General features: G+C 37.2%; 4 protein-coding genes across 4 annotated transcripts; 2 read left to right on the top strand and 2 right to left on the bottom strand.

Annotated features, from left to right (window-relative positions):
• Positions 1 to 2: 2 nt before the first annotated feature.
• PKNH_0934800 (conserved Plasmodium protein, unknown function) lies at positions 3 to 2,933 on the bottom strand (the record flags this gene model as incomplete). The annotated part of the gene is made up of 1 exon (XM_002259337.1): positions 3 to 2,933. One exon carries the CDS (start codon positions 2,931 to 2,933, stop codon positions 3 to 5), a length of 2,931 nt encoding a protein of 976 aa, XP_002259373.1.
• A 7,455-nt stretch (positions 2,934 to 10,388) lies between these two features.
• PKNH_0934700 (casein kinase 1, putative) lies at positions 10,389 to 12,776 on the top strand (the record flags this gene model as incomplete). The annotated part of the gene is made up of 8 exons (XM_002259336.1): positions 10,389 to 10,505; positions 10,690 to 10,759; positions 10,969 to 11,117; positions 11,304 to 11,376; positions 11,520 to 11,669; positions 11,853 to 12,029; positions 12,298 to 12,397; positions 12,641 to 12,776. 8 exons carry the CDS (start codon positions 10,389 to 10,391, stop codon positions 12,774 to 12,776), a joined length of 972 nt encoding a protein of 323 aa, XP_002259372.1.
• Positions 12,777 to 15,961: 3,185 nt separating this feature from the next.
• On the top strand, positions 15,962 to 18,472 carry PKNH_0934600 (signal recognition particle subunit SRP72, putative; the record flags this gene model as incomplete). The annotated part of the gene is made up of 1 exon (XM_002259335.1): positions 15,962 to 18,472. One exon carries the CDS (start codon positions 15,962 to 15,964, stop codon positions 18,470 to 18,472), a length of 2,511 nt encoding a protein of 836 aa, XP_002259371.1.
• A 420-nt stretch (positions 18,473 to 18,892) lies between these two features.
• PKNH_0934500 (tudor staphylococcal nuclease, putative) lies at positions 18,893 to 22,330 on the bottom strand (the record flags this gene model as incomplete). The annotated part of the gene is made up of 2 exons (XM_002259334.1): positions 18,893 to 22,023; positions 22,258 to 22,330. The coding sequence occupies 2 exons, from the start codon at positions 22,328 to 22,330 to the stop codon at positions 18,893 to 18,895; spliced, it is 3,204 nt and encodes a 1,067-aa protein (XP_002259370.1).
• Between the last annotated feature and the right edge of the window lie 1,947 nt (positions 22,331 to 24,277).

Raw genomic sequence — 24,277 nt, 5'->3', positions numbered from 1 at the left:
TTTCACTTCATGATGGTTCCATCTTGATAATTTAAAATTTCACCATTGTCTGAAATTAGGTTTCTTCTAATATGATCGACAGTAAAATCAATTTTGTTTATAACATGTTTTATTATACATTCATTCTTCAAATTATTTTCCGCGAGGAGAGATATTTGGGTTACCAATCTACGATGCTTCTTGCCCTTTAGCGTGTCTTTATACTCTTTACATATGGCTTTAATCCAGAAAAAAAAAGTACCTAGAAAAAATCTATTCCTCGCCAGAGAATTCAAAAGAACCTCTAACAATTTTATGGAATATTTTTTTCCCAAATTCGAAACTGTATCTTTGATCAACCTCTTGTCCTTTACATTAACCAACATAATTATAGTATTGTATCTTCCTAGGGATATATTTAACTTTATCATGGATGACAAGGCTAGAAATTTATCACTGGAGGTAACTAAAGTTTTTTCATCGTTGTTTTTCCTCTCACTTTCGGAATTGCTGTCCATATCGTTGAAGCAATCCTCCGTCTTCTTCGTTCTGCTACGTCTCTGGACATCATCTGTCACTTCACATGTCAACTCGTCTAATGAATTGTCTCCTAATTTAACCTTCTTAACATTTTCGTCTTGTGCAAAATTTTCCTTTGTAACCTCCACCTTTTTCAATTTTCTTTTTTTCTCTTCCTCTTCCTTTTGTTCACCCCCCCCTTGGGCCACATCATCGTTCAGTTCGTTCATTCCGTTCATTCCGTTCATTCCGTTCATTCCGTTCATTCCGTTCAGTTCGTTCATTCCGTTCATTCCGTTCAGTCCATTCACTTCATTCATTCCGTTTACTTTTCCTGCATCTCCCAATTCGTCCGCTTGTTCCTCCTCCTCCACCCTGCCGTGCACACTGTCGCTTCCTCCTAGGGAAGGCGTCGAACTGCACGACGCGTTCGTCCCGTTTTTTTCACGCGTCGAGTTCGACACACTTCCATCATTTCTTGATACATTAGTGGTGACTTCAAATTCGTCTGCCCCTTGGGAGGTTTCCCTTGCGGTGTGTTTCTCGCCCCCTTTGAGATGATCCGTTTCATGGTTGCTTCCATCAGAGGGTTCTTCCTCAGGGGCGGAAGTGTCCTTATGCAGTTCACTTCCATCATGGTTGCCATCCACATCGTTGTGCTCACCCTCAGGGACATAAGCTTCTGAATCATTTTTACTCGGCTGATCGCAGACCATTTGTACTAAGTTGGTCCTTTCCCCTGGAAGGGGAACATCTTGCTTCACTGCGTCATCGCCGGTGGCATTATTGACATGGCCCTGGTCCACACTTACGTCGCACTCGCTGTAATCCGACTTGTCCTCATCGCAACTCTCCGTTTTGTCACTGTCGTCATTCCACGTGATGTCGCTGTCAATGTAAGAGTCGCTATCAGAATAGCAGGAAAATTTAGATTCATTCAAAATTTTATGAACCAAATTTTTCTTCACCTCATTATCCTCCACATCTTTAATGGCCACGATTTTCTCATTCGTGTTCATCACTTTCAGCATCACAGATTTTCCATCTTCTGGAATTGTTAAAAAATTATGACATATTTGTATAGTATAAATAACAGCGGATTTTTCACTCATAAAAATTGTATCAATGAAGAGATTACAATTTATATATGCGCATTTATTTTCCATATGTTCCATATATTTTGAAAAATTCGAAGAATTTTCTTTTTTTTTTTTTATAATATATTTTTGTTTCATTACTCTCTTTAGAAGATTATCAGATGCATTGTATATTTGTGCTACTTTGAATGGAAGTTCCAGGTGTGCTAACGGGCACTTGTTTACGTGTGCTAGACCGAACTTAAAATCGGGCATGTTCAGGTGATCGATGAGGTAGATCAGAACTTTGCCACTTTCGCTGTATATAAGTAGGTACAGCTTTATAACATCTTCCTCCGCGGGGGATATGCTCCTTGTGTGTTTTTCATGGGCTATTTCTACCTCCCCATTTTGACCTATTCCAAGGGTTTCTTTGGAGTCTACAGCATGATGGGAATTTTCTCCCTCGTTGGCATGATTCACATCATTCACAGGATTCACTTCTTCATCACCTGCATTGGAGGTAGCAAGATGTTCCCCCCCCTCTGCCAACTTCTCACCATATTTGCAACCCTTTGAAGATTGTTTGACTTTGAAGAAGAAAACCCCTTTTATAAACTCATCACTTAGCATCCTTATATCGAGCTTCGTGAGGCACTTCTTCTTATTCTTCACTTGTCCCTTCACTAATTTGTACACAGTGACATCCTTATAGGAGTAACTACAAACGTGTATAACCTCCTTGTACTCGTTCCTCCCTTGCGAATGTTCATTTCTGTGCGAATGATATACATATTCCTCTTGTCGAGATTTTGAAGGAAGGCTCATGTTAGTATTACTCAGTTTCAACGTTTTGTCCTTCAAATGTAGAAGCTTTAAAAAGTATACTCTACTCTTGGTACTGAGATATATAATGTTTTTCATATGAGAGCAAAAGTTCACCTTCACGGGAGGCTCCTTCAAATTTAGCATAATGCTACATTTGCCATTTGTCTTCGCTTGAAATAATGAACACTTATTCTTTTGTATAAAAATTATGTTTTTTTTAAAGTATACAAAGTCGCTTGGTTCACAATCATTTAAATTTATTAACGTATTTTTTTTTTTTTTTTCACAATCGTAGAGAGAAAAAGTGTCATCTGAGAGCATCACCAAATTGGAGTTGTTGTGTAGATACCCTTTCAAGAAGGCCTCGGACGACATGGAGTCGTTTATTTCATATTGCCTTGACTTGTCGTTCTTGGATTTTAGTTTAAACAATCTGACGTTATATTTTCCATCTTTCTCGTTACTATCGGCGTGATTTATTAGAAGGTCGTTTCCCTCCACGTCTATAACATCTCCGTTGTAATCTATCATCATTCTGTAAGACGCATTTATTCTTTTCCAAATCTGGGGATAAACTGTTCTAATGTTTTCTGCAACGTTGCAATTTCCTTTTCCCCATAAAATGATCCTCTTTTGGGTACACCACAGTGATGATGGCTATTAATGTCGGATCGAGGGGAGAAGATGCATCGACTGTTAATTCCAGGTGTGGTAACTCTATCTTTGTCTCACCTATCGTGGAGTGTACATGCAGACCTTCCTACCACACAAATGATGCGCTAAAGGGGGCATATCGATCTGGCCGCCACTTGGAACATGAATTGAAAGTATGTAATATTTGAAGCACATGTAAAATTGAATATATGAATCGATAAACTCCATGGACATATACGCCACGTGGTTCAGGGAGTATGGTTCTCCCCTCCTTAGCCGCGATTAGGGTGACTTCTCAAAAGAACGCCTCCCCCTTCTATTACATATGTAGTTCGTCCGGCCTGCACCTTCACACAATATGTTTGCCTTCAGCGTATCTACCTATCTGCGCTCGCAGGATGGTACAATTCTGTAGCGTCTCCTTTAAACCTCTTTGTGCTTGCATATGCCTTTCTACGTGGTATGCCCCCACACAGTTTTGCTTGGCCCACTTGTTCAACGGGAAACTCACAATTTTTCAGAATACTCAAAATTTTGCTTTTTTCAAAGCCAAATGGAGGAAAAAAGGGGGTCGAGTTTTCAAACAAAAAATTTATTTCAATTTGGATGATCAAACATAGGTAGATAAAAAAGTACAACGTAAATATATGCCATGCGTTTCTCCCGTTCCTCTTTTTCGTTTTTTTTCTTTTCTTTTTTCTTTTTTCCTTTTTCCTTTTTTTTTTTTTTTTTTTTTTTTTTTTTTGCGTTCTTTTGGCTAGATAAATTGTAAAGCGAAATGGTGTCACAAAGGACTTCCTCAAAAACGCGAATGGCACTTTTCCTTCCTTTTTTTATGCAACAGGAAAAATTGCCCTACATTTTATAGGTATATTAATATTATTTTTTTTTTTCCCATAAAGCAGCAGAGTGGTATTGAAGAATACAAATGCATTTTTTTTTTTCTTTTTCTTTTTTTTTTTTTTTTTTCACCGGGGTTGTATATTTTTCCAAACCAAGGGAAGTGTTTCAATTTAGTATACATGAACAAACTGTTCCTGCGTAATGAGAAATATAGAGTTGGCAACACGCGTAGCGAAGCATGCGCACCGAAATATCCGCAGAGAAAAGGCAACAGGTTTGCTACTTGCCCCTATGTATCACATTGTATAGGATAATATACCGCACAGCTGAAGATATATTTTTTTACCCCTTTACCAATCTCTTAGTCGTAAGAAGGGATAGTGCGACACCTTTTTTTTTTTTTTTTTTTTTTTTTTTTTACATACTCTTACAACATATTGAGAACCGCAAGAAATTTTTACTTAAAAAATGAAGATTTAAAAATTTTCTTCTTCATCGCATGAACACGCAAATACTTTTACAAGTATATATAGCCACTTTACGAGAAGTTTATTTTTTTTCTTTTGGTACATTTTCTACGAGAGGTCTGTGGAAAAAAAAAAAATATATATGAGGTTTGGTTTCATCTGATCGCATCTCCATTTGACGAACTGCGGGCGTGAATAATGTAAACGAAAAGAACTCTGGTGTCATTCACATTCTTTACGAGGCGTCTAAGCAAAATATATATATACAGCAAATGGGCATATTATAAAGGAGGAGAATAACCCTGGTGATACAGAACCCCTCGTTTGTTCCATTTCAAGTGGGGTAAAAAGTTCCAAAATAATTTAAATGAAAAAAAAAAAAAAAAAAAAGACGTAAAGAATTCCCCACCTTTTAAAGAGCTTTGTGATTCATATGTTATAATAGGAATCTATCCCTGTGATAATATACCATTCTAGCGGGAAGAAAAACATGTAGCCGCAGCAACAAAGATGTGGACACCCCTCATTCGAATAAGTACAACTTAAGTTGTACGATTTTTTTGCAACCGCGCAAAAGGGTTACGCAATAATGTAATTTCCGCTGTCCATGCTTTTTCTTGGATTTTTTTTATTTATTATTATTTTTTTTTTTTTTTTTTGGCGAGGAGAGAACCTCACGTTCGTGAAGGATTCTAAAAAAGAAGAGTTGACAAAAGACACATAAAAACCGATGCGATCATGAAGGAAAACTACCCAAAATACTTTCTAACGGGATAACAACTTTTTCCACCCCATTTGATGACCTCACAGAGTGACGCGAAAAAGACAATTTCGTACTATGTACATAGTTTTTTCCAATTGTGCGATTTCTAACCGGGGTGCGTAATGCCTTATGTTTCCGTTTACTTTTTTTCTTCGATTCGATGCTAAATGGAATGTTTCTCTATGACAAATGGAAAAGGTGTTTTCCTTCTCCTTTGAGGTAGGAGAAATTTCTGTGATTGAGCGACGCGTCAATTGGATAGCTACACCGATGATTTGTCCTTATTATGTGCATAACACTCATGTACGTAATTTTCAATGTACCTTTCATTTGGCAGGAGGGAAAAAAAAGGAATATTCCAAAAGTATGGACACTGATAATGGTTTGTTCTGATGACGCCTATTCGGTGTCATGCTTTCGGTGCGAAACCTCTATGCGCACGCCTCCCCTATATATATATATATATATATATATATATATATACGTTTTAATAATAATGCATAATATTAAACAATAGGGGGAGGGAACAACTTCACTGACAGAGCAACCCCATGGTGTGAGAGGAGGTAAATGTCAAATAAGCATGGCTGACGTTTTAATTCCCCTTCTAAATGGCTAAATGGCTGAAATAGAATTTTTTTTTTTTCTAAAGGGGTCTTGCAACCATGCTGATCATGCTTCCGCGTGTGCAGCAAAGACAACAAGCAGTACTGTCCTGAAAGCAGGCTAACGTGTGAGAGGTCGAATTGAAAAAAAGGCGATGCGGGCAGAACGACGTGGTTGCATTTGCGCACCTTTTATTGGAAGGAATAACTTTTCAGCAGAATTCAAAAAGGTAAAGCAAAATGATGCAGAATGAAGAAAAATAAAACATAGTTTGAAACCATCCAGGGGGTAAAGAAACCAGCGCATGTACATACATCCGCACGCGTGCCTATTACATTTCCATGTGAGCTACGGCCCGTGTCTGCATTTGCGCGCCAGGCTTCTCATGCAGAGTGCCAGCCCGAACGCATGCACAGCTGGATGTGTTCATATGTATACATATATATACACTCATTCAAGCATATGTGTGCTCCAGGGCAAGCAATGCATTGCGCTGAGCGGCCACTGTGAAGATCAAACGGGGGGGTTATATGCATACCACTTATGTACCTATGTGGAAAAGTACAAAATCACATGTGTACGTGTATGTGTGCTATATATATCCATCCAAGTAGCCAATTCTAAAAAAAAAAAGACTAATATTTACCTGAACGTTCATAAAAAAAAAAAAAAAAAAAAATACACACACAATCACAATCACAATCACAATTACAAAAGAAAAGAAAAGAAAAACTAATAAAAACACAAAAGAAGGTAACAAAACTTAGCATAAATGCGGGAGCACAATGTGGTAGATAAAATGATGACAAAAAAAATGATGTGTACAACCAACTATAATAAATCATCTATGACCCAGAAGGAAAAAAAAAAAAAAAAAATAGCTAAAATGTTATGCGTTATTTTGAAGTGATTTACTACCCATAAGATTTCTTAAAGGTAATTAAAAAAAAAAAAAAAAAAATTATAAAAATCGCACACATCCTATTCCCATAGAGGGGTAAAAAAAAAAAAAAAAAAAAAAAAAAAGTGGAACAAATGATGCCTAAACGATTGCTAAGTTGCTGCTAAAATATGATCGCCTAAAATGAATAACAAAAATGAATGCAAGAAAAAAGTTGTTATACAAGTGAAACTGTGCGAGATGCTTCTTTCACTCTTGCTAACTTAAAACATTCGTGAAGTTTTCATCCTGGTTGGTTCGTTCGCTTTTTTTTTTTATTTTTTTTTTTTTTTCAATCCGCATATAAAATTGTACATATTGCATATATGTTATACTTAACACTATTTAATATAACACAATATGTGTACCTTTTTCTGCAATCCGAAACGAAATAGCTTTTAAAGGAAAAGAATTATAAGAGTTTGATGAACAACCATTAACTACTCGCAAAGTACAAAGCATTTTTTTTTTTTTTTTTTTTTTTTTTTTTTTTTTTTCTTCCTTTTCCTTATTATTACAATAGGAAACACTTTGCGCGCGCGTGATAGCGTATTTATTACATGGCTGGGTAAGTTTTTTATACCCGGAATTTTATTTTATTCTTAGTTCGCCGTGCCATTTGAAACGTTTTTTCTACTCCGTATTGTGCTCTGCGTGTGTTCATCTGTGCGCCACGCGCCTATAAGTACGCTTCTTTTTTCTACGCTCATTTGTACCGCTTACTGGGGCGCTTATAAATATATACTGGCCGCTTGCTTTACGCTTGCTAAGCACACTTGCTAAGCACACTTGCTAGCACACTTCCTGTGGTCGCTTACTTGCTATGCCCATTTGTACGCTTCCCTTCGCGCTCATATATACATTCATTTGTTTACATTATGCTTTGCTCCTTCCCCTAAAGTCGAAGCAAATCCGTATAATAGCATAACACTTGGGTGAACATATATTTGTGCCATTATACATATTGACGAACATATACGCATATATGTTATACACCGTGTAGTATATTCTTACGAAACATGTATATTTTTAATTCATTCACATCGCGCACTACGTCCACGTGTATATATATATATATAAATAATATTTATACGTAATGTATCTGCAATATATAATGTAATATACACTATATATTACATTACTTATCGCGTACATTACATGCTTGGGTGTACACATAAAAAATAACACGTTTACCTCACATATCGCACTATATATATATATATATATATATTACTGACCAAGCAAAATTAAACGCCTGACTTAATCAGAAGAAACAAACCAGCAAAGCGAAGCTTTTCCAAAGAGGAAAAAAAAAAAAAAAAAAAAATTAAAAAAAAGAAGAAGAAAAAAAAAACATTATGTATATTATATGCATATACATTTATACATAAATTACTGATTATGCATTTATATATATAATTAATTGTATATGTAAATATATCATTACAAACGAGAAACAAAGAGAGGTTAGTAATTAGGAAGGGGGGAAAACAAGATAATCCTAAGAAGAGGAAAAGGAAGAAGCAGAAAAAAGAAGAGCAAGAAAAAAAACGAAGAGCAGGAAAAAAAAAAAAAAAAAAAAAGAAGAAATTGTTTTAAACAATATACATATTCGAAAGTATGTTAACTTAAAACACGACTAAGGATCGAGTGTTACTTTTCTCATTTGGTAATCATTCATAATGATGTATGCAAAAAATGTCACTTGGGTGTGTTTTATAGATTTGTAACGAGGAAAATGCGTACGCGAGGGGGGGGAAAAGAAAAAAAGGGAAAAAATGGATGGCCTGGCAAATGTTGTGTGATTCGGGGAGCTTGTGATATGTTACACACATCACTTGTAAAAGTGCCGCACAACAGAGTATAGCGTTATTTCATTCCCTACCTAATCCATCGTGCATAATTATGTGTACTGTTGTGTTTGATACATTTACGTAAACATGGTAGCAAGTTATGTGTACTTATGTTACCGTGATAGCTTCATGCTTTCTGTGGTGTGCACGTTCCACGATGGGACAGTTATAGAGTTGCTAGGCCTACATGCACAGCGTGTTTGTATGCGCGTAGGCATGTGAATATATATATATATATATATGTTTTTTCATGTTTGTTCTCATTGTACGTGTATGTGTGAGTGTGGAATCTGCTTGTACACTCTTATGTGCAGTGGATTCTCCGCCCAACCCAGTATGAAACATCCGATCTAAACGGGTTATATACTGGTAAAGGGGCATGTTCGTATGTATGTGTGTCTATGTGCCCCGTGTCAAATGTCCAACTTGCCCCTCTCTGCTCGTGCGAATATCCCCCAAGTCCCGCCCTCGCTTTCTCAAAGGAAGCGTCATATACAGGGGGTGTACATATTCCGTTGAACTGTTACGAAACAACGCACGTGGTAGTGTACACAATATGTTGATATGTATATGCATACGCACGTGCTCATGTGCAGACGGGCACGCTTATGTGCATGATTATGTACGCGCTTATGTACATGCTTGCATACAAATGTATCTGTGTGTACGATCGAACGGGTGTCACCTCGGTTCGCCGCCGTGCTCGGTAATCGGCGCAGATGTGCACATCGCACGCCAAGTTGAAGCGAATGCATTTATATGACCACAAATGTGTCTGAGCACATTCATGCATAATTCCGTTTATATATTCCTTTGCCCCCTCCCCGTGCGTGCATATGTGCAAATGTACATTTACGCAGTGATCACCAGAAGTGAAGCTCGTTCGCCTCGTATGCGCAGAAATCGTGCTCTGTAAAGAAAAATTAAAAAAAAAGAAAGAAAAGGAAAAATACATAGGAGAATATGATTTTTCCCAAGGGCGCATAATAAGAATGGTGTGATGATGATGTGAAATGCTTACATGTGCAAAAAAAAAAAAAAAAAAAAAAAAAAAAAAAAGCTTTTAACCTATTGTGAAATATGCATATTGTGTCATTTCTTTTTCTTTTTTTTTTCTTTACGAAAAGACATTTTTTATCATACCAAACGGGGAGAGGCTTCATCCAATTTTTCACTTGCATATGACATTGGCATGAAAAGAAAAATTGTCGCAACATTGCTCAGCGTTATTGTTTTCATTTCTTTTATAGTATATTTTTATGTTTCCTCTTTTTTTCTTTTCTTTTCTTTTTTTTTTTATTTTTTATTTTACTTTGTCAATAATGTACGCTAGACAATTGTGTTGAGGGAAAAAATTAAAAATATAAAAATTGCATTCATGTACTTTCCTTGCTACATGCCAAAGCGTGGCCACTTCTTCGCATATGAAGAATCTCTTCCTTTGTTTGGATAAGGAGTACTACTCTTTACACGTGTGACCAGGCGGCGAACGCATCTTCGTTCGTGCATGTATGAGTGTTGATGTGTGGGCGAGTCGATTCGCCGACGGATTGGCAGCTGAAAGGATGCAAGAATGAAGATGCCCACTTGCACATTTACATGCTCAGTCCTGAACGAGGCGGCTCTGCTTTACATACCCACACGCACATCCATATGCACACCCATATGCAAATCCATATTCACACCCATATGCAAATCCATATTCACACCCATATGCAAATCCATATTCACATCCATATGCATATGCATATGCACGCTAAGTGCGTACAGGTGTAACCCCATTCGACTGCACGCCCATAATAATTCCATTTTTTTTTTCACCATTTCCCACATCTGCAGCTATAACACAACAAAGAAATCATGGAAATAAGAGTAGCGAATAAATATGCTTTAGGGAAAAAATTAGGGAGCGGCTCTTTCGGTGACATTTATGTCGCCAAAGATATTGTAACAATGGAAGAGTACGCCGTAAAATTAGTAAGTGCAAAGAATGGACCGGTTGTACTTGACGTTTAGAAGTGTTATGCTTGTGAAATGGTTTCCACCCAGCAAAGCCCCCTTGGAAGGATAAATCTTTGCTCTGCTCTTGTTTACATTTGTGCTGTACACATCCTTGTCAACATTTTGAACATTCTGAATATCTGTTCCACCCGCCTCGCAGGAGTCAACGAGATCGAAGCACCCTCAGCTGCTGTACGAATCGAAGTTGTACAAAATATTGGGAGGAGGAAGTACGTTCATTTTGAGTTTCTTGCCTACATTGAAACGTTGCCTTATGCGCAAAAATGTGCCGCACGCATATATAGAGAGGAATGCACGTGGTTACATCACTGTAAATTGAGACAACCGGCATGAGGGAGTATAAGACTAAAATTTGTTTGCTGTACGACTTTCGTTACACGGTTTTTCATATTTATCATTTCCCACCACCACCTGTTAGTCGGAGTACCTAAAGTGTATTGGTATGGCATAGAAGGGGACTTCACCATCATGGTTCTCGACCTATTGGGGCCATCTCTAGAAGATTTGTTCACCCTCTGTAACAGAAAATTCTCTTTAAAGACTGTCCTTATGACAGCCGACCAAATGGTTAGATAAATAGCATAAGCGTTAAAAAAAAAAAAAAAAAAAAAAAAAAAAAAAAAAAAAAAAAAAATGAGTAAATATTTTATTCCATATCCTCAGCTCGATCAGATGATTGCACTGCACATATATATGAACTATTTTTGTTTTTCTTTTTTTAAAAATTTCACCCTCTCCTCCCCCTTTCTACAGTTAAACCGAATTGAGTACGTTCACTCCAAAAACTTCATACACAGAGATATCAAACCGGATAACTTTTTGATAGGTAAGACGAGTGGTGGTTGTTAATCCAGTTGGAATTTTTTAAATGTGTGGAGTAGTCTTCCATCCCCAGCCTACATTTGTACATAATAACTTCTTCGTATAAATATGCATACGCTCTATATCTGTTGTACCCCCTTTTTTCAGGAAGAGGAAAAAAAGTTACCCTAATTCATATCATCGATTTTGGACTTGCGAAAAAATATAGAGATTCAAGATCGCATACTCACATTCCATACAAAGAGGGAAAGAATTTAACGGGAACGGCAAGATATGCCAGCATAAACACACATTTAGGTGAGTTCCTGGTCTTTTCGTTATCGACGCGGGTTGTTAAGAAGTAGCGTAGGAAAGCAATACCAATATTTGTATATGTGGCATGTTCGTAAAATTCTTCCTCTACATGCTTTTACTCATTTTTTTTTTTTTTTTTTTTTTTTTTTTTTTTTTTTCTCCTCCTCCTTATTATTCCCCCGCCAGGCATCGAACAATCACGCAGGGATGATATAGAAGCCCTGGGTTATGTTCTCATGTATTTCTTGCGAGGCAGTTTACCATGGCAAGGCCTGAAGGCTATCTCCAAAAAGGATAAATATGATAAAATTATGGAAAAGAAAATATCCACCTCTGTAGAAGTCTTGTGTAGAAATTCAAGCTGTAAGGAAAAGGAGCGAGCGGAGTTTTTCTTTTTTCCTTTTATGAGGGAGGCGGGGGGGGAGAGGATAAGATGTGATGAACCATCGAAATATTCTCAAATTGTGTGTTGTATGGATGGAGAGAGATAACTGTGTTGAGATGAAGTATATATATATGATTACCCCCCGCTTTCCTCCATGTTTGCTTCAATCGGACCGAGCTTCTTATATGCGTACATATGCGCTTGTATTCCGATCTCATTTGTTCACCTTCCCCTTTCTCTCTGCAGTCGAATTTGTAACCTATTTAAATTACTGTCGATCTTTACGATTTGAAGATAGACCCGATTATACCTACCTAAGAAGACTCCTGAAGGATTTGTTCATAAGGTGAGTAGCGCGCGAGCAAGTACCCCGCAGATAGAGCAGAGATTAGGGAAACTTTTTGTATGAGCGAAGGATGGTTGTATTAAGAGGAGGGGGATTATTCCGCCCTGGGAGAGTTATGTTTGCCTAGGCAAGCAGACGTGTATGGTAGATGAATTCTATGGGGTGTTTCTATCTATGCACCATTCGGGTAGTTACACGTTTGATTCATTTCCACCCCTCCCATTCCCCACGTTTTCGCCACAGAGAGGGATTCTCGTACGACTTTTTGTTCGACTGGACCTGTGTCTACGCATCGGAGAAGGACAAAAAAAAAATGTTAGAAAATAAAAACCGCTTTGACCAAACAGCAGATCAGGAAGGCAGAGTGAAGCAAAACTAGCAATTTTTCAGAGTCTAATATTGGGAAAATTAAGTATCCAACTTTAAAATGCCTACATGAAGATTTTATCGATGTGTAGATTTATATGAGAATGTGATTACATATATATGTGCACATATATGTATGTATGCACGTATGTGTGTCTTTTTTTTTTTTTTTTTTTTTTTTTTCCCTTCGCGACATAAAAAAGTATGGTAAGAAAGAAACTCGCGCTGTTTTCTTAATGTTCTTGTGTACTGTGAACCTGAAAAAGTTACATATCCCCCCTAAATGTGTGCACAAATACATGTGTGCATGTTTTTATATTCGCGCTTACAGACATGCATACATCCATGCGTGTGTGCTGCTCGGTCTGCCCGCCTTTTGTACACGTACTTCCCGGTGCACCCCCAAGACGAATCCCCACGCGTTTGCGCATGAATGGGCTACCACACATTTCCTACATGTTGGTACCCCACATGTGCGCACACTGTACTCTCTCTATTGTTATTAATAAGGCTCCTCCATTTAAATTTGTACCAACACCATTAGAGCCCAGTTTATTTCCTCTACCTTCTCATATGTTTAATTGTACATGTTAATGTAATCATCTTTATGCGATTAATATGTATAACTTGTGCATACGTGTGTGCGCGCGTGGTTGTCGGTGTGTGTACCTACGTTGTACCAGCGGGTAGATGTCATACCAGGCCATATCATGTCGTGTCTTGTCCCTATGTGTGTTCGTAGTTCCGCACCCCTTTGTACGTGTATTATGTGCCCTCCACACGTATTCGCACTTGTGCCTATCTTTTTTTTTTTTTTTTTTTTTTTTTTTTTCCATTTTTTTAAAGAATACGTTACGCACATGTGAATATGTGTGAGCACGCCTCTACCGCCACATAAGGGTGTGTCCAGACGTATGTACAGGCTTTTTATACATATATATACATGTACATATTATATCGACATACATATACAGGCGCGCATAATGGATATCCCTGTTTCTGCACATGCATATTCCTGAACATGCATATTCCTACACATGCATATACGTGTGAATGTGTGCTGTGCCCCTATACCCCTCTACAGAATAGTCCAGGTTTACAATACAGTGTTGTATACACATAGTAGCGTGGAAATATAGGCGAACGCGCCTGTGTATACAGTATGTAAATAACATACGTGCGTATATAAACACGTATATAAATGCATACATATGCTGATATGTATGCGGATATATTTATACATATATAACTGCCATGTGTGTATACGCGTATGTGCGTACACTGGTGAATGTGTGTATGTATTTTTTAACATTGGATTATAATTTTAAGTGGAAAAAAAAAAAAAGAAAAAAAAAAAAAAAAAAAAAAAAAGAAATTAGAAATACCTAAAGTATTATGTGATTCTAGATATATATTTTTCTTTTTTCTTTTTCTTTTTCCCTCTTTTTTTTTTTTTTTTTTTTTTATCTCTGCATTATAAGTTGTAGTTGTTTTTTTTTTTTTTTTTTTTTTTTTTTTTAAACATTATTATTATCCCTTTTTTTTTTTTTTTTATACCTCCCTTTCCCCGAATCCTTTAAACATATGAAATATTTATTTTTAAAATTCTAAAAAAAGTTAAAAAATATAAGATTTAGCAGACACACATATAGAGTTGCTCCTTATGTCGAGGTTGTACGGGACACGATCCCTTTGGCACACACAAAGGCGGAATGAAATAGGTCGATAAATGAGCAGATAGGTGTGTGATCAAATGGACAGTAGCGCCCTTTGCCTTTTTCCCCGACTGGAATTTTCTCACGTACCCTGGTGAACATACAACTGTGTTAAAAGTGAAGGGCGGGGGGTATGACAGATGTGCAGGTGAACATATGAGGAGGGGATATTCTTTCGACCCGTTAGAGCATTAAGCGGGGGCAAAGAAGAAACATCGCAGTTGTCCTCTTCGATTTTTTCTTTTTTACACGAGGGTGGCATAAATATACCTCATGACATGTACCCCCAAAGACGTTTTAATAAAATATTAAAAAGTAATAATAATAATAAATAAATAAATAAATAAATAATCAAGCCGGAAAAAGAACAAATAAATATATACATAAATAAACAGATAAACTAATAATTGAATGAACAAATAGGGCTATCCATCTTTGGAGAAAGTTGCCATGTTAATTTTCACCGAAATGGCCTTCCCCCTTTGCACTTAAGAATTGGGAAGGGCATAAAATGAGTTTATGCCTTCTTCTTGTGCCGCCTCTCCTAGCCCCCGGTAACGCACTACGTGTATGCGGCATTCTTTGGCTATACGTATATATATATATTACATATACATATATATACAAGCTTATTTTTCTGTTGTAACGCCGCGCATGTCCAAGGTGCTAAAAGAGCCTGGGATTCTTTAAAAAAAAAAAAAAAAAAAAAAAAAAAAAGTAACAATTTCACAACATGCTAAGGAGAACATTGAAAGTTCCTCCGTGGGTCACTTCATGGGTAAATGTACTTCCCCTCACTTGTGCGTTCTCTCGCCAAAAAAAAAAAATGAGGGAAGTTTGAAGGAAAACAATAATCCTGCGCGGTGAGGCATATATTCATGTGAAAAGCGGCTTCTCCGTATTCTATTTCTTGTGTGAGCGAATTTTTTTTTTAACACCCTTTTATGGTTTCCTTTTCCATACAGTTCATGTAATGTGAGGAGGCTACTGAAACCAACCCCCCCTTCCTTATGCGGGTGTTTTACGTTAAAATCTAAAGGCGCTTTTGCAACATATGATATGCCTCTGCTCATTTTTTGAGAAGAATAAAATTCGCTTCTCTCCGTATGGGGTTACAAAAAATAGGGCATTTCTTTTTTTGTGCCTTTTAGGATAAACTCCAACCTTGCGCAGTTGTGAAACGGACCTACTACCCCCTTCCCCTGTTACCTTGGCCGTTTGACAATTTTGAATTTTTTTTTTTTTTTTTTTTAGTACATTTTAGTACATTTTAGTACATTTTAGTACATTTTAGTACATTTTAGCTTGAGGGATGCAGAAAAAAGTTCCTTCGCAAAAAGTTTACACTCGTGAATGAGGCACCCCAAAATATACAAAAGGAGTAAATTGAAACAGAATCAAAAGGAAGATTTTCCCGCTATTGACGAGGCATAAGTATACGAAGACGTAAAGTTGTATTCACAGTTTGACATACCCTCCAAACATGAGGGATGCCCAAGCGAACGCATCGGAAATCTGCACGCTGGGTGAGATAAAATCCCATTTTGAATCGAAGAAATTTGAACATGTACTTAATTTAACGAAGAAAATTTACTCCACTGAGGAGTGGGATGAGTACACGCTGAGGGCTAGATACTACTGTCTGATTGAGAAGGGAGAATTTAAAAAATTGTTGTATGAAATTATGCACATGTTGGTTGAAGGTGATGGAGCGAAGAAGTCTGCAAAGTGTGGAAAAGGTTCCTCCCTGGATGGTAACAAAGGGAAAAAAACATTTAAGGATCTGTTCCAAGTAAGCTATGAATGTATTAAGAAGAAAAACGTTTTATTCGAGTTGTTCTATTGTATGTATAAATTGAAAATGCTGAAAAAACTGAACGGGTGTATGAAATACGTAATTGAGAAGGAAAATAGTTTAGCACAATTTATGGATGTACTCCTAGCAGAGGTAAATTTCAGATTACACCATTTCGAAGCGTCCATTGCTTGGTACGAAAATTTATTAGAGAGCCAAAATGGCAAGCAGGTAGTGGCGGCTTCCACTAATGTCAATAGCGGTTACTTCTCCTTGTACTTCAAGCTGCTATATGAGTATAATTTTTTGCGAAGTGTTAACTCCAGAGTGAGTTCTGATAAGGCGAAACAGAAAGACATCGAAGAGGTGAAAAACCAAATCCTAACGAATACGGATGGTTTTAAGTACGATGAGGAAAGGGATAATTTTGAACAAATATTTAATTATGCTACTTTTTTTATAATTGAAAAGAATTATCCTGAGGCGATAAAATTCCTCGATTTGGCAGATGCCATTTGTAGGAGCACCTTTGTTGGGGGAAGCGCATCCGACTGTGGTGTTGCTGATGCTGCAGAGGAAGTGGAACAGGAAGAGGGTGACGACGTGGATGATGGAAAGGATAATCGAGAGAGCCACGTGGAACAAGGAAAAAAACGTTTGAGTAATCACAGCGTGAAAAATTCCCTCTCGCTAGAGGGTATACTAATGAACAAACAGATGCTTGTGCAGTTACAGAGAGCCTACGTGTACTCCAAGTCAAATCGTCTGAAGGATGCCATAGCGATATATGAAAATGTCTTGGAAAGCTACGCGGAAAATTCGCAGAAGGGAGATACCGAAAGTACTGAGAGTCTCATCCCTCTGGTGGCGTACAATAACTACCTCGCCCTGAGGCATAATTATGAAGGTGAAAGTGTTCGCCATTTGAAGCCCAAAGGGAAGAGCACGCCAGGATCGGGAATTCCCTCATCTGGACAAGTTGCATCCGCATCGCCTCCCATGTTCACCCTGACTCAAGAAAAACTAAACAAAATTAAAAGCGACCTACGAATGAACAAATATTCCTCCCAAAAGGATGAAAGCCAATTTATGAAGTCCATAGCGCTCTTTAACGAATGCATAAGTAGTCTGAAAAACGACCAAAAGGATGAATTCAAATCAAAGTTGAAAAGTTTTACGATACGTTTTGGAAATTCTATTCTCCTAGATAAATTAATAGCTCTCTTTTTAAAAAGCGAAAATGCATACATCAAATGTAAGCACCATCTGTTGAAGAACATCCATCTGATGTACTCTCATCAGAACAAAATCAAATTCCTCAACGCGTACTTATCTTTATGTTATGAAAAAAAAAGTTTTACAGAAATTGTAAAAATGTATTGGAAGTATGAATATGTATTCAAGATGGATATCCATCATTATAGTACTTTTTTTTCGAACTTATTTTATGTTTATATATGTGCTCCTTATGGAGGGGAATCGCGTCCTTTGATGGGAAAGAATAATTCCTCCATTACCACCGATGGTACTATCACCCCGCATAACCTCTCACTTGTTATCGATCTTTTCAATAAATACAAACAAGCCATCAAGGCAGATATCAGAATTGTTAATTACGAGACCGTTTTTCTAGTAAGCAAATATTTACTACATCATGGGAAAGAAGAATTACTCACAGATCTCTTTGATCATTTGTCCAAACACGTTAAGAACGATTTTCATTTTTTTTCTTGTTTCACTTATATATATACCTTTATTAATATGGAACTTACACGTAAGTATGAAGATAAATTGAAGAAAGCTGTCCTGACCGAAACTTATCTTATTGATGTAGAGGATCTTGAGAATAAAAATATCACTCTGGGTTTTTCCTCCTCCATGGGTTCTACTATTATGCCTGGTGATGCAAATCTCCCTAAGGGTTCCTTGTCCACAGTCCCCATCGATAGAAACAAGAAAAAAAGAAAGAGATCAAAGAAAGTGAAGAATAAAAAGGAAGGGATGGGTGACCACGCTGGTTATGATCCAGAGAAGTGGCTCCCGAAACATGAGAAAACCGGCTTTAAGAAATCCAAGAAGAAGAAACAGAAAACAGCTGAGGCCTCCCCCAAACCGAAGGTGGTGATCGTGGAGGAGCCAAAAAACAACCCAAGCGCTTCTTCCAAACTGCAAGGTTTGAAAAAACGTCGTAAAAAGTGACTTCATAGGAAAAACAATTTCTACGAAATTTCAATCACACTATAATGCGTCGGTGCGTCCACTTTTGCATCCTTCCCTTTTTTTTTCTGCCAACCCCATTTTTTGCTTCCCCACCTTACCTAAAGAACATAATTAAAAGAATTGCTATCATCACGCCAATGTGGTGAATGATATTATTTTTGAAAAAATGAATAACTTGCGTCTTTTTTTTTAAAAAAAAAAAAAAAAAAAAAAAAAAAAAGTTTTGAATAAAAAAACACAGGGAGGAAAAATACAATATACCTGCCCTGCATTTTTTTATTTTCGAAAAAAAAATTTCCTTCATGGGATATGGTGATAACGGTATAAAGCATGCGGAGTAATCAATCAGTTCCTTTCGTTGTCTCCTGCAGGGCAATTTCCCCCCCTCCACTTAGCAATTTAACTCTCATCATCGTAGTCGATGTCACCGTAGGCCCAAATGAGGAGTTTGGCCTTCTTCGCCACCACCTCCTCCTTTTTAAGCTTCTCAAATATTTTGGTGTCACTGCGGTTGTCCACATAGCATATACCACTGGAAACAATATCCTCATTCACACTTTTTACATTCTTATTCGTGGTGAACTGCTCGTAGTCGTAAAAAACAACATGGTAGTAGGAGCCATTTTTTTCCTTCTTTTCAAACTTCACGTACAAAAATTTATCAAGTAAAAATTTCTTCACGTAGATAATCAAATCTGCTTTATTTTCGATGGGAATTTTAACGCCAGCTAGCGAAACCCTTATGCTGAAAGGAGGATAATTTTTTAAACTCAATCCATCACTCAACTTTTTAATATCTTCAAAATTTAATTCATCTTCATTTCCAAAGTCGATGTATTTAACGAGGGCTTTTTGCTTGGCTTTATTTACCTGCAGGATGACAGCCCGGTAGTAACACTTATCTATATACTTGGCAATGACTAGCGTGTTTTTTTTCACATCGGAGAGAGCATACTGGGATGAGGATTCTAAATTGGATTGATTATTTAACTCTTCCTGTAATTTTTTTAATTGATCCTGTTTGCTTTTCAGCTGAATGTAAATGTTGTTGATATCTTCAACGTAGGAACAGTAGTAGATGTTGTCAAATTGCGATAAGTTATTTTTTCCATTGAGCATAGCATTATCCGTGTCTTCTTCATTTTCATCTATTTTTTCAAGGGCCCATATGTTTCTCTTCTCCTTCTTGGCTTCTTCAACTGCTTTCACGTAATTATTCCTTTCATTCGTGTTGCTTAATCCTATTTCGTTAAGCATTCCATACCCTAAATTTAGTAAGTGTAATCCAAAATCTTTATTCTGGTGTCGTAAAATACCTATGAAATTGCCTCCCTTGTCGCACGTTAAGATGGTTATTTGTACATTTCTCTGCATTAGCATTTTTCTTGTATATTTATATGCCTGCACAGCTATTTCCTTTAGTTCCAATTTTTCTTTCCTGGTAGACTTGCCATCTCCATTGAGCATGTTGTGCGCATCTCCCTCGTCATACTCTCCTACTCCGTTTACTTTCTTCATTTTCATTTGGCTAGCTGACATGTTGATAGAGCCAATTTCTTTCAAGTTAATTTTCTGCACAGAGATACCTAGTAAGATAAAATTTACTAACAAGTTCTGCGAAGGAATATGAAGCTTGAATTTATTTGCTCCGTAGATGTAATCCACACATGCGTTTAAATTGTTATACTTGTTAAGAACATTTTCAAATGACCTGGCTCGTAATGAATTTTCGCTTCCACTTATATTATTTATTTTTATAATATCAATGTGTGGGTTATATTTTCCTACCTTCTTTTCTTGTGCTGCCTTTTCTAATTCTTGTAGTTTGAAGTAGTTCGCTGCCTTTTCGTCTTCCTGTCTGTGATTCATCACTTTGGCTAGCCCCCTCGCAACCAATTGTTCGTTCATGTTGATCCAATTATTATCTTCGTCATCCTCTACATCTTCCTCTCCAAGGTTGGCCTCTGCATTTCCATTTATCTTAGCTCCCTTCTTCATTCCCGAACTCTTACCCTCACCAGTGGTAGTAGCGCCCCCTTTCTTTGTATTTTTTTTCTTTTTCTTCTTCTCTTCCCCTTCCCCACCCCATTTATTGCTAGCGACGGCTGCGACATCTTTCGCGCTCTCCTTATTCTTCTTCTTCTTGTCGTCCATTTTGTAGACACTCACAAAATGCATCCTTCCCTGATCATCGGAGCACTGTGGAATGTACCCCTCGCTGTTGCTCTGTGGGGTTCTCACATACTCCGTTACAATTTTTACAACTTGCCCCGCAATTTGATTCTTCAAGTAGTCCTTGGCTGATAAGCATAGTGTATTTTGAACCAAATCAGTACTGTGTTTTTCACATTTTATGGAAGCCATGTAAAGTCTCCTTTCCTCATTGTGATAATCTATAATGATAACATCTCCGTAGACCACCTCAATAACGCTTGCAAGGTACTCCTTCTCGTAATCCACTTTTTTCTCCGTGTAGTTAATCCATTTCTTCTTGCGCAGTTGTATTGCTTCATCCAAAGCCCTTTTATACTCTATAGCATTTTCTACGTACTTAATGGTATATTCATTAATATAAGCATAGCCATTCTTCAACAGGAGAGTGCAGATATTCCCCAATTTGTAAAATACATTCCCATACAAATTGCAATTATTATCGATATGCTTGATCACTACTTCGATTTCTCTATTTAGTAACCTCGCCTCAACAAACTTCTTTGTCTCCATGGCATACTGTTCTTCTTTTACATTTTCTACATTATTTACTACTTCCTTTTTAAACATATCGACTATTATACCGCACAAAGTGAAGGAGAAGTAGTACATGGTCTTATAACCCATTGCTACTTTTCCATCTTCATCAACACCACTACCTGCTCCTTCTCCTCCTTCATTATTTTTTTGGGTTTTTTTTTTCCCACCTCCGCTTTTTTTCTTTTTACCCTTTTCTGCGCTGTTGCTTTCTCCAACAGTGCCATTTTGTAATGCAGTTCCCCCACCTACTTTCATGTTATCCTCTCTCTTCTCAGTTCCTTCCATCTCAGCATAGACACGAAAGTTAGATCCATCCCTCACGTGTTCAACAACACATTTCAAATTTTTATTTGCAAACATATCGTAAATTTTTTTATTCTGATTTTTGTCATTATAGGAGTATACAATATTTCTAACATGGTTGTTAATATTGTTTCCAAAAATTCCTAACTTTTTTTCTTTGGCTTCGATGTAGAAACTCTCCAATTCGGCATACACATTTGTTTTTACATTTTTGTTGGACACCAAATTGGCATATCCCCTCTGGAGTAGCAAGACTGCTAAATTTTTATCCTCGTAAGATACACTGCAGTAGGTTCTGTTGTTATAAACATATTCCACTACGAAGCTGACATTTTTCCCAATTATCATTTTACGAATAAATTCTCTGCTTTCCCATGCAAATGGCTCTTCATTTTTCTCCACATTTTGATTCTTCATAAACAACCTGGGACATTGGATGCACGCCAAGCTCACTTGTCTTTCCTGTGCAACGCCACCTATTGGATATGGGTGGGGTAGGAATGATACATAAGTACATAGCTCAAAATTAAGTGTATTATGCAGTTATGAAACTACACATAATGCGCGCACACATTATTTATGCATATGGAGAGTTGGTAGTATAGGCTTCACGGGCACACACCAACAAATGTATGTAAAAAAGTAAAATAATATATTTTTTGCCTTCACACGTTTTAGCGTGCAACTGACTTTCTCCATCATGTGCTTACCCTTTTTGGCACCCGCCAAAATGTAGGTATCTGCTGACACGACCTGCTTTACGATCCCGTTCAGTTTTTCCATTTAGGTACAATATATTCTGATGCATAAAATGGAGAAAAGTGGAGGGGGTGGTCTTCTGTGGAAGTGTGTCCAAACCAAATATATGTACCTATACCTATAATTGTATCTTTTTTTTTTTTTTTTTTTTTTTTTTTCAAGTTGGCATCCGGAGGGTAAAGTGACTACTCTTGCTTTATAGTCTCCTGTTGATGCGAAAGCTACATATTTTCCGCCCTGGCAAATTAGCGGTTAGCAAATTGATCAATTTTGTTGAGTATTTCTGTTTGTTCGCGCGAAAGTTTGGATGCATTTATAAGTGTTAATAAAATTTTCCTTACTCTTCTGCTTTTGTTATTACTTTTGATATTGTTATAGTTATTGCTTTTTTTTTTTTCTTTTTTTTTTTTTTTTTTTTTTTTTTTTTTTTTTTTTTTTTTCCTTTGCGCTCCTCTGTTCCTGTAGATGGCTGTAAAATGTTTAATAATTTGCGCGTTTCAACAATTGTTTACTAACGTATGTATAACCCTGTTGGCATATTGCCTTCGATGGAGAGGGAAAAACTTTCGATTAGTGCATTTGCAATTGGCACAGTTCGACGTATTTTTTTTTTTTATTTTCCATTTCATGTGTACTTTGAATTTTTTTTTTTTTTTTCATCTTTCTTACTCCCTTTTCTGCTTTGCAATCGAGAGCTCTCTCATGCCTACATAAATGTGCCATCCTAATCCTGTGCTGTACTCCTTTTTTTTTTTTTCGACGTTCACATGTACGTACCTACGCGTGTACCGCCAATCACGTGGGTATGTACTCATATGTATAGCCTGCGGCGCCCCCCTCTGGCGTTCCATGAAATGGAAGGGGAAATTTAAAAGAAAGCAGTGTATGTGGGGAAATCTGCGCCTGCACCTACGAGTACACCAACCAGTACATGTTTTCCTTTTCGTTTGCTCTGGAGCATATGTATACATTCATATGGGGAATTCCCCCCCCTTTTTTTTTTTTTTTTTTTTTTTTTTTTTTTTTTTCGTTCTTCCTAATTCATGTTGAGTACATATAGAGTAGGGCGTATTTCGTCCCATTTACAACTTCGATATGTTTACGCACTTCCTCACCTGCCGTGTGGGCGCCTACTCAGGTTGACAGTTGCGTGTATGTTCCACCAAGCAGAATGAATTATAGGGGTACACGTACTCATAAGTGAAGGTGGCATACAACTCGTATGTGCATACAGACCGACAATCTTTGTGGTTCCCTTTCAGCCCATAAACCATGTAGGTTGCGCGCGTAAGGAATGTGCAGCAATTCCCCACCCCGTATATATACCCCCCTACGTATTTTCCCTTCACTGTATGCACAATACATGAAGGTTTCTTCAGAGTTCGTCGAAAATATATGCATGCAAATTGCCTAGGCGCGAAGGGTGCCACTCTGCGGGTGAACCCCACCCAATCAAATTGTTCTTTTGCAGAAAAAAAAAAAAAAAAAAAAAGGAAAAAACACATTTTTTAAAAGAGGCCACATCAAAGCGATAAACTCTAAGCGATCATTTAAAAGGGCAACGCAAATGAAGCTACTTTTACAACCCCCTTATGCTACCTTCACAAAAAATAAAAAGAACACTTGAATGTTTTCCAATAGGTGAATTGACGTATCCTTGTGTCTTTTGGATAGTCATAAAAAAAAAAAAAAAAAAAAAAAAGTATTATTGTTATGCTTTATATTAATGCCTACCCCAGGGGCTAACACAACTGAGGGGGAGAAATACCTGTAGGAAAATATGCATGCACACATGCGTATACCATGGAAATGTCATTTTAACGGACACACAGAGCAATTACCCCTTTTAATGGTCCAACATTTCTGTGCCTTCATTCCCCATTTTCGAACACACCGCTATAGCTATTTGTAAAAAAAAAAAAAAAAAAAAAAAAAAAAGGTACACCTCGTTCTACCTTGTTAATGTAGACA

This window comes from Plasmodium knowlesi, assembly GCF_000006355.2.
Source record: "Plasmodium knowlesi strain H genome assembly, chromosome: 9".
In the NCBI taxonomy this organism is placed as follows: Eukaryota; Apicomplexa; class Aconoidasida; order Haemosporida; family Plasmodiidae; genus Plasmodium; species Plasmodium knowlesi.
Note: the sequence above shows the minus strand (reverse complement) of the source record. Positions and strands in the feature narration are given on the sequence as shown.